The following is a 13,806-nucleotide window of genomic DNA, read 5'->3' on the forward strand; positions in this document are numbered from 1 at the left end:
GAGAGATTGTGTAGATTCACGTGCTTTGTAGCGAGTACGCGAAAATCTTCGTTCCAAAAATATCTCGGCAAAACAACAGAGCCAAACAATGAATCAAAGTTTGGCATTCTCAGAGATCTGAATGAGTTCTCCATATCAATGTTTGTGTTGTAGGGTACACTTTTAAAAATATTTTGTAATAAACTGTTCACTTTGGAATTCCATAAGCTCCTGCAATTAAAAAAAGAGAGCAGTGCCATGCAGATGAAAAACAGCAGTGAGTATTGCATGATAAATTACTGTCAAAATGAACGCCTGGATATTTAACGCTGTGTACATACTCAGTCGGTGTACAGTCACAATTCAAACAATCAGAGCCATGCAAAAGGCCAGGCATAGTGGCATCAATAACTTTTAAGGGATTTCTGAAACAGACTAATTGCGTTTTTTGCGCATTAACCTTTCCTGACGTTTACTGTATCGATTTAAAGCAGAGCAACAACCCTATCATATTCCATGTGTCCTGAAGCAAGCAACTTGTTGTCCACACATTAAAATCAGTGCTTGCATCAATTAGCTGTCCCAAGTCACACACGTTGAAGTTAAATAAAAGCGGTGACAGCACTGAACCCGGCGGCACTCCTGTTGTGAGGTACCGCAGTGTGCTGTTTACCTCATTCAAAGAAACATTTTGAGACCTATTTAAAAGATAACTATTACGAAAATCTAGAAAATATCCTCGAATGCCATAGTTGTAAAGTTTTCTGCATAGTATACTGTGGTTAACTGAGTCAAACGCCTTTGATATATCCAAAAATTGTCCATAGGAAACTTGATATCATTGCAAAGTTTCATGTAAAAATCTGACCAAGTTTAAAGAAAGCTTCTGCGTGCCGCTGCCTTGAACAAGGCCGTACTCCGAAAGTGATAAAATGTGCTTACGAACAAACCTTTTGAGCTCCAAGAAGAAGCCTTTCCAGCAGTTGTGCTAAGCAAGGAAGTACGGACATGGGGCGGTAGTTTTGTGGTTCTGACTCATCTCCACCGTTAAATATCGGAATGACACGTTCTCTATTCAAGTCATGGGGTACAGCACACGTGTCTAGAATACCATTCAAACTCTAAAGAATCGGCCCAGCAGCTAGCGGCTGATCTAGCAAACCACTCTGCTTTACGAGCAGTAGGAAAAGTACAAGAGTTCAGAGAACTATTAACGACGAGCGCAACAAAAAAGACAAGTATGTTCCCGTACGTCTTAAGCAATGCGGGATGTGTATCATCAGCGCAACAAGAAAGTGAAGCTTTGAGGTGCTCAGTACACGTGAAAATGAGTTCTTCATGGACTGATAGTGTATACACCGTACCAGCCTGACTGAGAAAGTTTACTTGAGGGTGAATACATTTTTTATACCAAATACAGAACAAGAACGTTCTGCGAAGGCATCAGCAGCGTTGGAAATAGGATCGCAGTTTTCAGCAACAAGACAATAAAATTTTGAAATACATGTGATGACGGCGTCAAGACGTTCAGTATGGTTTTAGTGATTATGGTTTTGAGAGAACCTGAAAGAGAATGATCGTGCTTAAATTGAACTTTCCCCTTAAGTTTCTACTGCTTTTCTGTGTGCCCAGTCAATTTTATGGCTGTTTTGTACTCTTTAGAAAACCTAGGAAGAAAATGTGATCATTTTACTGTTTTCGTAAGATGATTATGTGCATACAATGTTCAATGACTTTCTTATGTAAATTAACCTGTCCGTCAACTTCAGCTGTCGCGTCCACGAACGACGATTCCGCGCTTTCACATTTCAATTTTCGAGGCACTGATAGAAGCCTACGTAGTCTCCACGGGAAAAGTTCAAAGTGTCCGCTTCGTGCTATCATCGGAACCGATGCAGCGGTTTTGTGCTGCCAAAGCTAAGGAAAGCGTAGAGGGAGTGTGTAACTGGTCGGGTGCAAAGAGATGAACATTTCCACGAGATATAGAAACATTATGAAAAATTTGTAAAACAGAGATATAAAACATTAAAATTAAAATTCTTGGGTTTTATGGGCTCAAACCACGGTACGATTATTAAGCACGCCATAGTGGGGCACACGTGCAGCTAAACCAAAGCACACGAGGTTTTCTTGCATTTCGTTCCCATCGAAGTGCGGCTGCCACGGCCTGAAATCGAACCCGTGATCTCGTGCTTAGCAGCGTAGCGCCAGCGTCACCTCGGCGAGTGTAATGAACGTCGCCGCAGCAGTTCTCAGTAAAGTTTAGCTGCTGCAAGTAAGTAAAGTCAAGCAAGGAGTGGCATTTCTGAGAAATCTAAATTTAGAGGACCTACAGGTTGGACCCAAAAATTTCAGGCACAATAAGGTCACCAATAATTCGTGCTTTGTTGTTACTCTGAGAAATCGTGGAGGTTTCAAAAGACTGCAGAACCTAACCAAATGCTGCAGGACTTACGTTCAGTGATACATACCGTGTATCACAGCCAACTAGAAGCAAACATTAAAAATAGCTAGGTACACGTTGCGGAAGTGAGACCAATGGCGTATTGTTTGTAGTCGTTCCGAGCTACTCAGTCTGTTAGTTGAAGTGCGACTAGTTACGTTTAATTACTCGAAATAAAAAAAAATGCTGTTTCCCAGGCGAAGCATTAACAGCGATAGGAAGGTTTAGAGTGGCACTTGGACTCCTCCAATGGTGTTTTGACTGTATGTGGGCGCAGAACGTCGGCGCGAAGCAGCGCGTGAGGGCAACTGCTGCTGGGCAGAAGGATCAACGCCCTGGCAACTGTGGCAGGCGTCTAAGAACGCTAGCTTCATGAGCGCTGCCAGAGGAGTTGCAGGCGCGTCGCCCCTCGACGCAGCACGAGATGAGGTCAAAGCTCCTTGGATGAGACCGACGGGAAACGATCGCTGTTAGTTAGTGCCCAGTGAAATATTGCATCCGCAAAGAGCACTGGTGCCGGTACTAGTGAAATTACATCGCCTTTATATTGCGAGCCCTAATGTTGTTTTGTAATCTTTAATAATACAAGGTAAAAGGCGTACGTTGTCAACGAGATGTTTTGTGGCTGTTCGTTGCGCGCTGCAATCGCCAGCATTCTGATGTCTGTCGAGGCCATAGAACGAGGTCAGAGTAAATTTAGTGTTTTAATAATGTGGGAGTCTATCTAGCACACTCAAGCATCCATAAGCACCGCCACACTGACATAGATGGAAAAAATTCGCTTGGAGTGTCCATATAAATGCTATCGCCATCACATTTATTTTAGGGCAAAAGTCGCATTTGAGAAGTCGTGAAAATTTGCCGCAATGCGCAAACACAAAGGGAATAAACGGCGCTTCCCCACGCCCTTGTAGATGCGCGCATTCTACTAATTCCGAGAATGTATCGGGCAGTCTTTCTGCCATCATTCCAGCGTTCGGTTGATGAAAATGCGACATACTTTGCGGGACACATAGTTTAACTCGATATATGGGTGTATCAACGAACACAGTTTTATGTACGGGAAATCGAGCACACTAATAAGCTGGTGCCCTATGACGTATTCCTAAGTGCATCTCAGTTATGAAAAGAAAACGAACTCCTGCATTGTAACGACACCAAGAACAGTTAATCATACGGCCGCCACTACAGTTTATTCTTTCTTCTTCTTTCTAGGCTTTTCAAAGCCCTCCTCTCGCGTCATCTTTCTATTCCACCTTACTTATATTTCACGTACCTTGAGGACAATAGTAATGCACGGCATGGTTAAAAAAAGAACAGAAATGTTCATACCAACCAAATAAAAAAAAGCGGAGCCAACTATTATATTTATTTTAATAGCTACTACAGTGACCAGGGCTTTGACTATTTTCTTATTATTGCAGACCTGGCTGACAACATGAAAGTACAGGCGGTGCAATGTATAACAAGCCACGTTTCAGCACAGGTAAGCAAAATAGTGGCCAGGCGCGTGGCCTTAGACCACAAAATCCAAAAATTCATCGTCATTATTATTATTATTATTATTATTATTATTATTATTATTATTATTATTATTATTATTATTATTATTACTATTATTATTATTATACAAACATAAATACAATGGAGAGAGGGAAATGAGGGAGGGACCAGGCTGGGCCACTGTCACTGAATTAATGGAGCACACGGTGCCACTTGGCGGCGTCATTTGCCCATCCTGCAAGCTAAATTGCATCGTTGCCGAGTAAAGGACGACCTACTGTTTAAGGACTTTCCATTCTTGCATTTGGTCACCAAGGAACATGAAGAAATGAGAATGGATTTTTTTTTTCGCTGCCTAAACGCTCGCCTGAGAGGATATTTGCTGTAGACTGATAAATCAGGCGCGATGTCACTGCAAATATTGCACTGCAGTGCCCGAATGCTTAAGATTGCTTGGTGCCCCCACGAAAACTACAAATGCACTCTTTCTTCCTCTGTCTGAGCTGGCGAACTATAACTTTCAATAATATCGTACCACTGCAGGGATGAAATTCTACATGTCATTCTTTGCATTGTGATAAATGGTTTAACTTTATCTCTTATATAACAGGATAACACTGAGTTTAAATGCAACACGATACATTACTTTGTTTTTTTTTAATCCTCGAGTTTAGACGTATTCTGTTGAGCATGGCTCTGACCGTAAGCGACACTTCAGAAACTACGGCATAACGTACCATAAAACAAGACACCCACTTAAGAAAAAAAAATCGAGCGAGCTAAAGTCTTTTCACGTTGTTTTCGTTATGTGCATGGTGCCGGAAGGAAGCATACTGCTCTGCGTTACCGGGAAGCCAGTAATCGTTGAAGTCGTTCATCTTTGAAATAATTACGCCACGGAACGCTTTTTTGGTGCGCAGATGAAAAGCAAGTGGGAGGCCCTGAAGCAGACATTTGGCAGCCAGGATGACCTGCTCGCAACGAACAAGCTGTGCGAACTTCGCAAGGGGGTGAGCCAGGGCATGAACGCCAAGAAGTGCATTTTTCTTCCATTTAACTTTCTCTTTCTTATTTTTCATTAGTGAGCAATCGTCGCATTAAAGCGTTCTATTGCCATTTTATGTTTTCGTCACAATTAGGTTTTCTCGTTATTCCTAAGCGTGCAGAAGCGCGCACATCGATGCATCTGTCAACGCTGAGGTTTCAATGCTTAATGCGCCAAATGAACTACAAGTGTGCGGACGTCCGACAGGACCACGTTGTCTTCCTCATAATTATGTGTCTTTCCCGACATCGTATGCCTACATCAGCTGGCGAACGCTTTCACAATCTTTTTGAGCACGCAGACTGCAGAGTATGCGCAAAATACAAACACTTGGAATATATAATACAAATAAACTGCGTTGTTCTTAGACAACGTCAGCCATTTTGCGTATATATTTCTTTCGTAGAATTGCACTGTATTGCATTGATCAGTTTGGTACTTTCTTCCAGGCCGCGGAATCGGGTGCAAAGACGGCCATTTTCACGGTAAGCTAAAATACTTTAGTCTGAGCTAACCAAGAGCGTCAAAATACAAACAAGGACACCATATACTTAACCCAAACTTAGACTTCCCTTTCTGCATTTTTTTTCCTTGGCTTCATCAAGCATGTCAGCATTTATAACTATGGTGATTTAGCCCGATTAAGCATCTACTGTGCATAGCTCGAGCTAGCCCATTCGAAGTCGAGCAAAATTTCAGCGAGGTCTCAAGCAATCGCAAGCTACGATGACCAAACAGAATTGAAGCTACCCCGGTGAACTACAATATTTTAATCTACCTGTCATAAAGCTAACGTAAAACTTGTTCAGAGAGTTCGTCATTGTTCTTTAGATAAAGTCCAGGCACATGTGTTCTTGCGCCATGCGTTCACGTCACCGTTATAGACGGCATCAAAACAAAGAATCTTGACTGTGATCAAGGTGCGATTTGTTCATTCTTTAACTTGTTCGTCCGAAAAGGCATGGATAGTTTCTGTGGAACCTCTAATTGGCACCTTTAATGCACCTCTAATTTATATCAGTAGTTTCTATGCGACACTCCCACAGCGTAAAAGCCGCAATGAAATTCACGCATTAAAACAGAAACACACAACACACACATGCACACACACACACATGCACACATACAAGCGCGCACACATACATAAACACATATAGATGTCATCACTGTGCCAAAAATTTACGCTGTAAAATTTTCTTGTGCCTCGTCTGCAGAGTTTTGAGAAAACACGGGAGAAATCTAGCCACCGGTATATATAAGTACGTGCCTACAACGGTTTGCTTCTGTGATTCTCCTACAGAAAGCCGAGGAGGACGAAATCAAGTCTGCTTTCGAGGCTTGCAAAGCACAGGCTCAGCCCAAGACCAACTAAAGTGGTCACTGCGGGTCAAGAAACCCCCTTCGCTGAGGGTCAGCGACACCTGAACGTGACCATCGTGGCTCGGTACCGTTCAGCCTGTCGGCTGGCTCGTCATCTTTCATAAAAGCAATAAAATGTTTACATGAGCGTTTGTACGGCTCAGCGTTCACTTGTGTTCATACCTAGGGTCAAAATGCCAAAAGATGAAAACAGGGGAGTGGAAAGGGCCAACTAACACTCACTGGCACAGTGTGATGGCGATGAATATTATTATTATTTTCGGCAAGCTTTTTCAGCATCTGGAACTAGGCGGCATTTTCTCCTGCTCCGTGAGCACGACCATGGCCATGAACGCTCCTCTGGGATTCGCGGCTGCAGCATTCTATTTCTTAGCACGCTGTCTTTCATCATCTTGGCTGCGGCGGCCATACCCTGATGTGGGCGGAATTCCCACACGGACTGTGATCTCGTCACGCACTTTTACGGGCTCTGATATATCGTCGCATGCTGCTTCAGGTAATCCAAATTACATTGGAGCACTCCCCTGCCGTGCCCCTCACAACCCGATCATGCCACGGGGACATAAAGTTCTGACTATTGACCACTCCTTCAGCACTATGAAAAATGCAGTTAAAATTTCGTAATTAATGATAGTGGTTAAAACAGAAATAACTTCTAATGGGTCTGTGGTACGAAAAGCAGGCGTGCATTCGCCAATATGGCTTTTTTTTGTTCTTTCCGTGCACGTTGGCGGCGCATGTCTTTCTTAACTTATTACCAGCCGCAATCAAAACGTTGGCTCCGCATCCACGCTCCACAAACCTGTCTGTATGACAAACACTAAATGTAAGGAATACAAACAACTCTTCTTTTTTTCTGATCCTAAATACTTTCTGCAAACACGTGTCAACTGGAGGACAGGAGATATCTTTTCAAGCTTTCAATTTAAAAATTATGTGTTTTCACGTGCCAAAACCATATTCTCATTGTGAGGCACGCCGTAGTGAGGGACTCCGGAAATTTGGACCAGCTGGGGTTCTTTAACGTGTACCTTAATCTAAGTACATGGGTGTTTTCGCATTTTGCCCCCATCGAAATGCAGCCGCCATGGCCGGGATTCGATCCCGCGACCTCGTGCTTAGCAGCCCAACACCATAGCCACTAAGCAACCACAGCGGGTTTTTCAAGCCTTCAGTGACAGCAATACGGCAACACGACAAAGCCTCCAATAAAGCCGTAATCCGTATAGAAAAGCTGATTCTCATCTTTTGCACACATGACCTGGCCCCCGAGGGAGGACTTAAGGCACGACATATATATTCCGTGTATTAAAATGCCAGAACGCTTGGAAAAAAGTTCAGCAAAGGCTTCGGTGATCTCTGACAGCATTGCCAACACACACGATCGTCCAGTAAAGTGAAGGAAATATATAAATTAGATGCTTTTTTGGTAGCAAGCAATTTTTTTAGTGAACGTTAACCTCGCTGCTTTTACTTTAAGTTATACAGCAGTCAGAGAGGCAATGACACTGTCAAAATGATCACTAGAACATAAAAACACACAATTGTCCACGTAGCGAAAGATTTTGAGGACATGGTCACCTAGGGAATGGCCTAACTCATGGTCAACGTTGCTTAAGTATACATCACTAAAGATAGGGGCAATCTTGCAACCGATGAAAATTCCCGACCAGTGTGGAAACACGCCGCTCTCTCCCCCGACTAGCGTCGACTTCAACTACACGGACAAGAAAGATTTCCATAAAACTTGCGATAGACACACCAAATTTGCCATTAACATTATTTCCGGAACTTGTTTATTAATAGAAGTTTTAGCAGAGTTTAGTATCTCTTCATGCGCAGAAAGAAATCAGATCTTGAATATCTATACTGAAAGCGAAGCAATTACATTGCTTATCTTTCTGCAAAAAACTGGGAGTTTGGCATTCGGAATGGATGTTGAAAGCTTAGCTAAATTCCGAGGTCTTATGTGCCAAAACCATGATATCATTATGAGGCACGCAGTAGTGGGGGATTCCGGATTAATTTTGACTACTTGGCTTTCTGTAGCGTGCACTTCAATCTATGTACACGAGCGTTTTTTTATTTTTTTGCATTCAGCCACCATAGAAATGCGGCCGCCACTGCCGGTATCGAACTCGCAACCCTCGAGCTCAGCAGCGCAACTCCATAGAGCCACTAAGCTACCCCGGTGGGTCATAGCAAGTCTAGTGACACCGAACAATTCTATAGGCAACTAGCTGCAACATACTGTCAAGTGCATTCGTTGATAGCTGGTGTTTGCGCCTCTCTCCTTGTAATAGTGTTGCTGTCTGCAAGCCGGCCTTTCCATACCATGCATTCCTAAACAAGCTTGTTTAAATTTCAGTGATTTTAATGGATGGATGGATACAACTTTCTTGCAGTGATTTTAATGGACCTGATAACTCAGTGTGAGATGGGATGGCTTCCAACGATAAAATGATGGTTTCATTCATTGGTCCGGTTCACCAGTTTGTGTCGCTGACTGAAAATTAGACAAATGCAATGCAGAAAACGAAAATACATAGCTTCTTTGCGGCTGTGTCATAACAGTGTATAATAAAAAAAGCAAGTGAAACGTGGAATACAGAATACAAGTGCACTCGTGCGAAGTAAATGAAGAAAGTAGAATCGACGCCAGGGGCACTAAAATTGAATATTTTTTTAAATTAGACACCAACACGCCTTTCCGCGCTCTTTCATTTTTTCGTGTGTCTATTAATGACCTTCTGGGCAAGTCCTTCCAAATACTTTTTGAAACAACATCGCGTAACGTAAATACACATGCTTCGTAATGCCTAAAGTAACATGAAGCGAGCAGATAATGCAGCCAACGAAAGGATAGGGGAAATTATGTGTGGGTTTAACTAGGCAACGTAGCTACGTACCACAACTGGTACATCGGGGAAAAGAACAAGATTAACACGCTCTCCAGGAAAACGTACAAGATAGCCCTGGGACTCCCGGAATCGACGAGCACCGAGCACCGACGAGCACACAACACCCTGGAAGAAACAGCCAAAGTACAACGCATCTCGCAGCTCGAACGCCTGTCGACCGCCACGGCGGGAAGGCACATTATAAACAAGCTCGGCATAACCTACCAAAACTAGCACAGGCAGAGAATGCAAATCCCCAACGAAATCAGGGGCACCATTACGGTGGCAAACATCCCAAGGAACGTGCACCCCTATTACAACTGAGGCAAAAGAAAGGCATGAGCTGAGGCTCTGCTCCGTTCACTCGGCAAGGAGAGAAACGTGCGCTTTGTCGACGCAGCCGAATATCCGAACGGCCATAAATACACCACCTTAGTCATAGAAATAGACTCCAAAATCAGAATCGCATGCAGTGTATCTCTCGGAAATAGCGGAGGAAGTTGCGATCGCGCTGGCCCTCATAGATCAGGAATGCGAAGTCATACTAAGCGACCCGCAAACGGCAGTAAGAAAGTACGCCAAAGGCAAAATTTCCAAGGAAGGCCTGGCCATTCTGGCCAAAATGGGCAGATCCGAAACCGCGAACTCGAGGATCGTATGGTTGCCCGCACACGTCACCACGGAAGGCGACGCGCTCCCGAACCTAAACGAGACGGCGCACCGGAAGGCGCGAGACATGACCCGCCACGCCAAACAGGGCAACGCCTCTCGCGCGATAGCGAACACTCCTCGCGCAGAACAGGACAGGCTCGCTAGATAAGATGACATTACCAGTGCATATCTAAACACCTGAAGAATAAACCCCCCGCCGAGTCCTAAATTGAACAGGAGGTAGGGCGTCACCTGGAGACAGCTCCAGGCGAACCCCTTCCCTAACCCATTCCATCTGAAACGTATCTTCCCAGATAAGCATCAAGACAAGTGAAAATTGTGCCACGAAGGACCAGCAACACTTAACATGTTGTGGGAGTGCAATGTAATTACAGGAAGGATGACAGTTGCTCCAGAGAACCTGTCGTCGAGGTGGGCCACCACTCTGCGCAGCTCAGACCTCGGAATCCAGACGTGGGCAGTCCAGCAAGCCGTGAGGCGGCCGTGGGGCAGGGCCTTGACGTTACCCCATGGGAGACCTAAGCATGGGTCGCGTTAAACCTTGCCGGACGTTCACTAAAATTGTATCCGTCCCCTTATCCATCCATTAACTGGAATGTAGAAATGATACGACAAGGCGAAATGAAAGTGAACTGAAAAACAAGTTTCCGCCAATGGGAGCCGAGCCCACATTTTCCACATCTTCGCAACAAGAGGATGCACGTGTCTGCTGCAGCTTAAATCTGGAAACAACTCTGCACATCTTAATAGAATGCCAAAATGGTGCTCCTGCAAGACCAGTAGTGAACGTCCACTTTCAAGAGCAACGGGGTTACAAAGCGCATGGAATTGTTAACTGGTCAGCAGTCGAAATAAGCAGAGGACGTTTAGAGCATTGGTGGAAAACAAGCAGGGAAGGTATTGATAGAGTCGTTAGAGGGATCGGTAACTAACATATAGAGATAGAGGTTTGAACGAAGAGCGCGAAGGTCAAGGAGAGACATGCAAATTGCTGGACAGCAATTATATTGTATAATGTATATATAATGTATAAAATACCTGAATAGCTCAAGCAGGCTAGGGGACTATTTGTGGCCGCCCTGCTTTGAAGAAGATGCCAATAAAAATGATGGTGATCATCATCATCACTGCATTACATAAGCAGGCGTTATGCGGAGTTATCTTTTAGTCCTTTTTCATTTTACTTTACCTATGGTATTTACACTTCAATTCAAACTACAGGTAATATTCCCCCTGCTGTCTTTCGCGTGCTGTGGTTGCTTCTGAAAAAGCAAGCTGCTAGGCTCCCCCTCTTTTCAATCAATCAATCAATCAATCAATCAATCAATCAATCAATCAATCAATCAATCAATCAATCAATCAATCAATCAATCAATCAATCAATCAATCAATCAATCAATCAATCAATCAATCAATCAATCACAAACGCACGCACACACACACAAACAGGCACACACACAAAATTTAGACGATAGGCTAGCCCTCCCAAACCTGCAGAGTCCAATGAAATGGGATCGTGACATAACGTATGTATAAGCAGGACATATTAGCAGTTTCGTCATACTCGACATCGCATTAAGTTAATCGAAAATGGCGGCAGTCTTGTTCGAACGTCATCGCTCCACGCTTACAGTACAGTAAAAGCTCGTTAATTCGAACCGCAAGGGGAAGCCGCTTCAGTTCGAACTAACGAAAGTGAAGGAGAGCAACAGTACACTGCGATTTGGAAGCAGTAGGGCATGTCAGAAATTTGGCGTGTCAGAAAGTGATGGCGTGTGCCGCGGGCACACGCCATCTTCAAGTCGAAGCTCTGGGTCCGACTGTGCCACACCACCGATGTCCACCGAAACGAACGTTAGCCGAGGCTTAACACCATCACAATGAATCGCGACGGCCGATACCTCCTAAGCTGAAAACAGAGGTGCACAACCGATGAAGACTGCCGAGACAAAGACGCTGAACATGTGAAGGTGGCGAAGGCCCTGATTCGTTGGTTCTTGATTGCAAGCGCAACTGCGACGTACTCGATTCGCTGTGTTTTGGCGCTTGCCGTGCCATCTCCGCACAACATTAGCAGCTGTAGAAGATTTGCAAAGCCTCTGAGATTCGCAACGGGTAAGAAGTCTCGGAGGTTACGTAGAACGGAGAGGCGGCAGCCACCGCTGCCTTCTGGCTGACCCTGCGTCGGTTAGATTTTTTTCCAATTTTGCCTTCTCTCGCCGTTCCCGCCGTTTTGGAGGCAATACAGCCTTGTGTGTAGGCAGTAGGCGCGTTTCTCTGGCCGTGTGCCAGGCGAGCGTAGTTCGAATTATCCGTGAGGGAACCTTCTCGCGTTCGAATTAACGGACTTTTTTATACATAGACTTCTGTGGAGCTTGGCCGGACCGAATCGTACAGTTCGAATTATCCATAAATTCGAATTATTGAAGTTCGAATTAACGAGCTTTCACTGTACAACCATGCAAGATTTAACAAGTTCCATTCTGCACACCTTTTTGCGCAATTTCGCAGCTACATGCGTTGCTCATTGCATTTTAGGACAGTCGGCTTACTGAACGAAATCACACACGACCGCTCACATTAGAGCTGTAGCATGTGCTCGAAATAGGAAAGCGCCAAGCTAAAAAAGTTGATCGCTGTATCAAGCCCTCCAAATACCGGACGCCTACAATGCCAGCGGAATTATTCTGACCAAACTTCATTGTTTGCTTATCCACACTTGCATTTGGCCCTCGCACCGAAAAGATGGTGATAAGTTAAATGCGCCACATATCCCCTTGGCACGAGAAAGTAGTAGCTAAGAATTACAGTAGGATAGAGAAAGTTTCATGAATACGGCCCCTACTTCCTCCTCCTTCAGCTTGCCTTAGAACCACCATATGTATGGGCTTGCTACTTATCCTTGTTCCGAAGAAGACCGTGGTACTATGTCCTGCTGTAGCTCGCCCCCGCCCCCCCCCCCCCAACTCCCTCGTTTTCCCCCCACCCCCTCCGCGTAGAATAAACGCTGACGCCTGCGGAACAACAGCAAGAACGACGGGCTCAACATCGTGAAAACGTTTGGTGGTGAGCGTCTCGAATTCGATTTTCTACTTGTTCAGCTGAAACGAGTGATACATGCGGCAAGCTCTCTTTTCTGGTTAGGGAAGAGCTCTCAGCGAGCTCATTTAGGGGTGCACTGCAGAAAGCCACGCCACCGACTAGAAATAATGCGCCAGCCCGCGGCTCCTATCACGCGGGCTAAGAAAAAGAACAAGCTTTGCGCCGGATCAGAATGGCTTACCGTCACTCTCGCCACTTTTGGTACGACGGGGCGCCGTTTCGTAGCAGGTCGGGCACGCAAATAAATGCGGTGGAAGCCGTGAACCGGGAACGTGCAGTCGGAGTTGGCACGGATGTGGCGAGCACCACCGGCTTAGTACCACAGCGTCTGAACCACAGGTGCCACGGGTGATGCTCTTCGAGTTCAGTTTATTCCAATAAACTAAGGGTAGATGCTGGGGCTTGCTGGTATGGCATAATTCGCTGTGTAGTCCTATGAAACAGTTCAAGCTTATCATGCCGAGCCGACCAAACACGTGTAGAGAAGAGAATGAGAGAAAAAGCACAAGGATAAATCTGTTGAGTCTGAGAAGAATACTGATAACTGATTTGTGGGAAATCTTATACCGGGCAGGCTAGCCGCTGTCTTAAGTGCATATTAAGGTAAAAATGACTAGAATGTCAAACGTACGTAGGAAGGTGGCTGTCAGCTGATTTCAGCACGCGTGAGTTCCCGCGTTTTTAAATCGACACAGTTCTGTGCATACTCTGGGATCACCCAACGCGAAAAATTAGAAAGATTGCGTGCTAAGGACGTTTGCATATCAGCTAGCCCTTAGATT

The 13,806-nt window shown here is 44.8% G+C and overlaps 1 protein-coding gene and 1 long non-coding RNA gene across 2 annotated transcripts in view; one reads left to right on the forward strand and one right to left on the reverse strand.

Annotated features, from left to right (window-relative positions):
- LOC135904814 (uncharacterized) overlaps positions 1–6,481 on the forward strand; it is a 35,300-nt gene extending 28,819 nt beyond the window's left edge. The window contains exons 2-5 of the mRNA XM_065435795.1: positions 3,847–3,908; positions 4,846–4,935; positions 5,420–5,455; positions 6,271–6,481. Coding sequence (XP_065291867.1) covers positions 3,847–3,908; positions 4,846–4,935; positions 5,420–5,455; positions 6,271–6,342 — 260 coding nt within the window. The 3' untranslated portion in view covers positions 6,343–6,481. The remainder of the gene's footprint in view (positions 1–3,846; positions 3,909–4,845; positions 4,936–5,419; positions 5,456–6,270) is intronic.
- The window catches only part of LOC135904815 (uncharacterized), a 180,725-nt gene that overhangs the window by 145,901 nt on the left and 21,018 nt on the right, over positions 1–13,806 (reverse strand). The gene's annotated exons all lie outside the window — the stretch shown is intronic.

The sequence above is a fragment of the Dermacentor albipictus genome, chromosome 1 (assembly GCF_038994185.2).
Source record: "Dermacentor albipictus isolate Rhodes 1998 colony chromosome 1, USDA_Dalb.pri_finalv2, whole genome shotgun sequence".
Lineage (NCBI taxonomy): Eukaryota > Metazoa > Arthropoda > Arachnida > Ixodida > Ixodidae > Dermacentor > Dermacentor albipictus.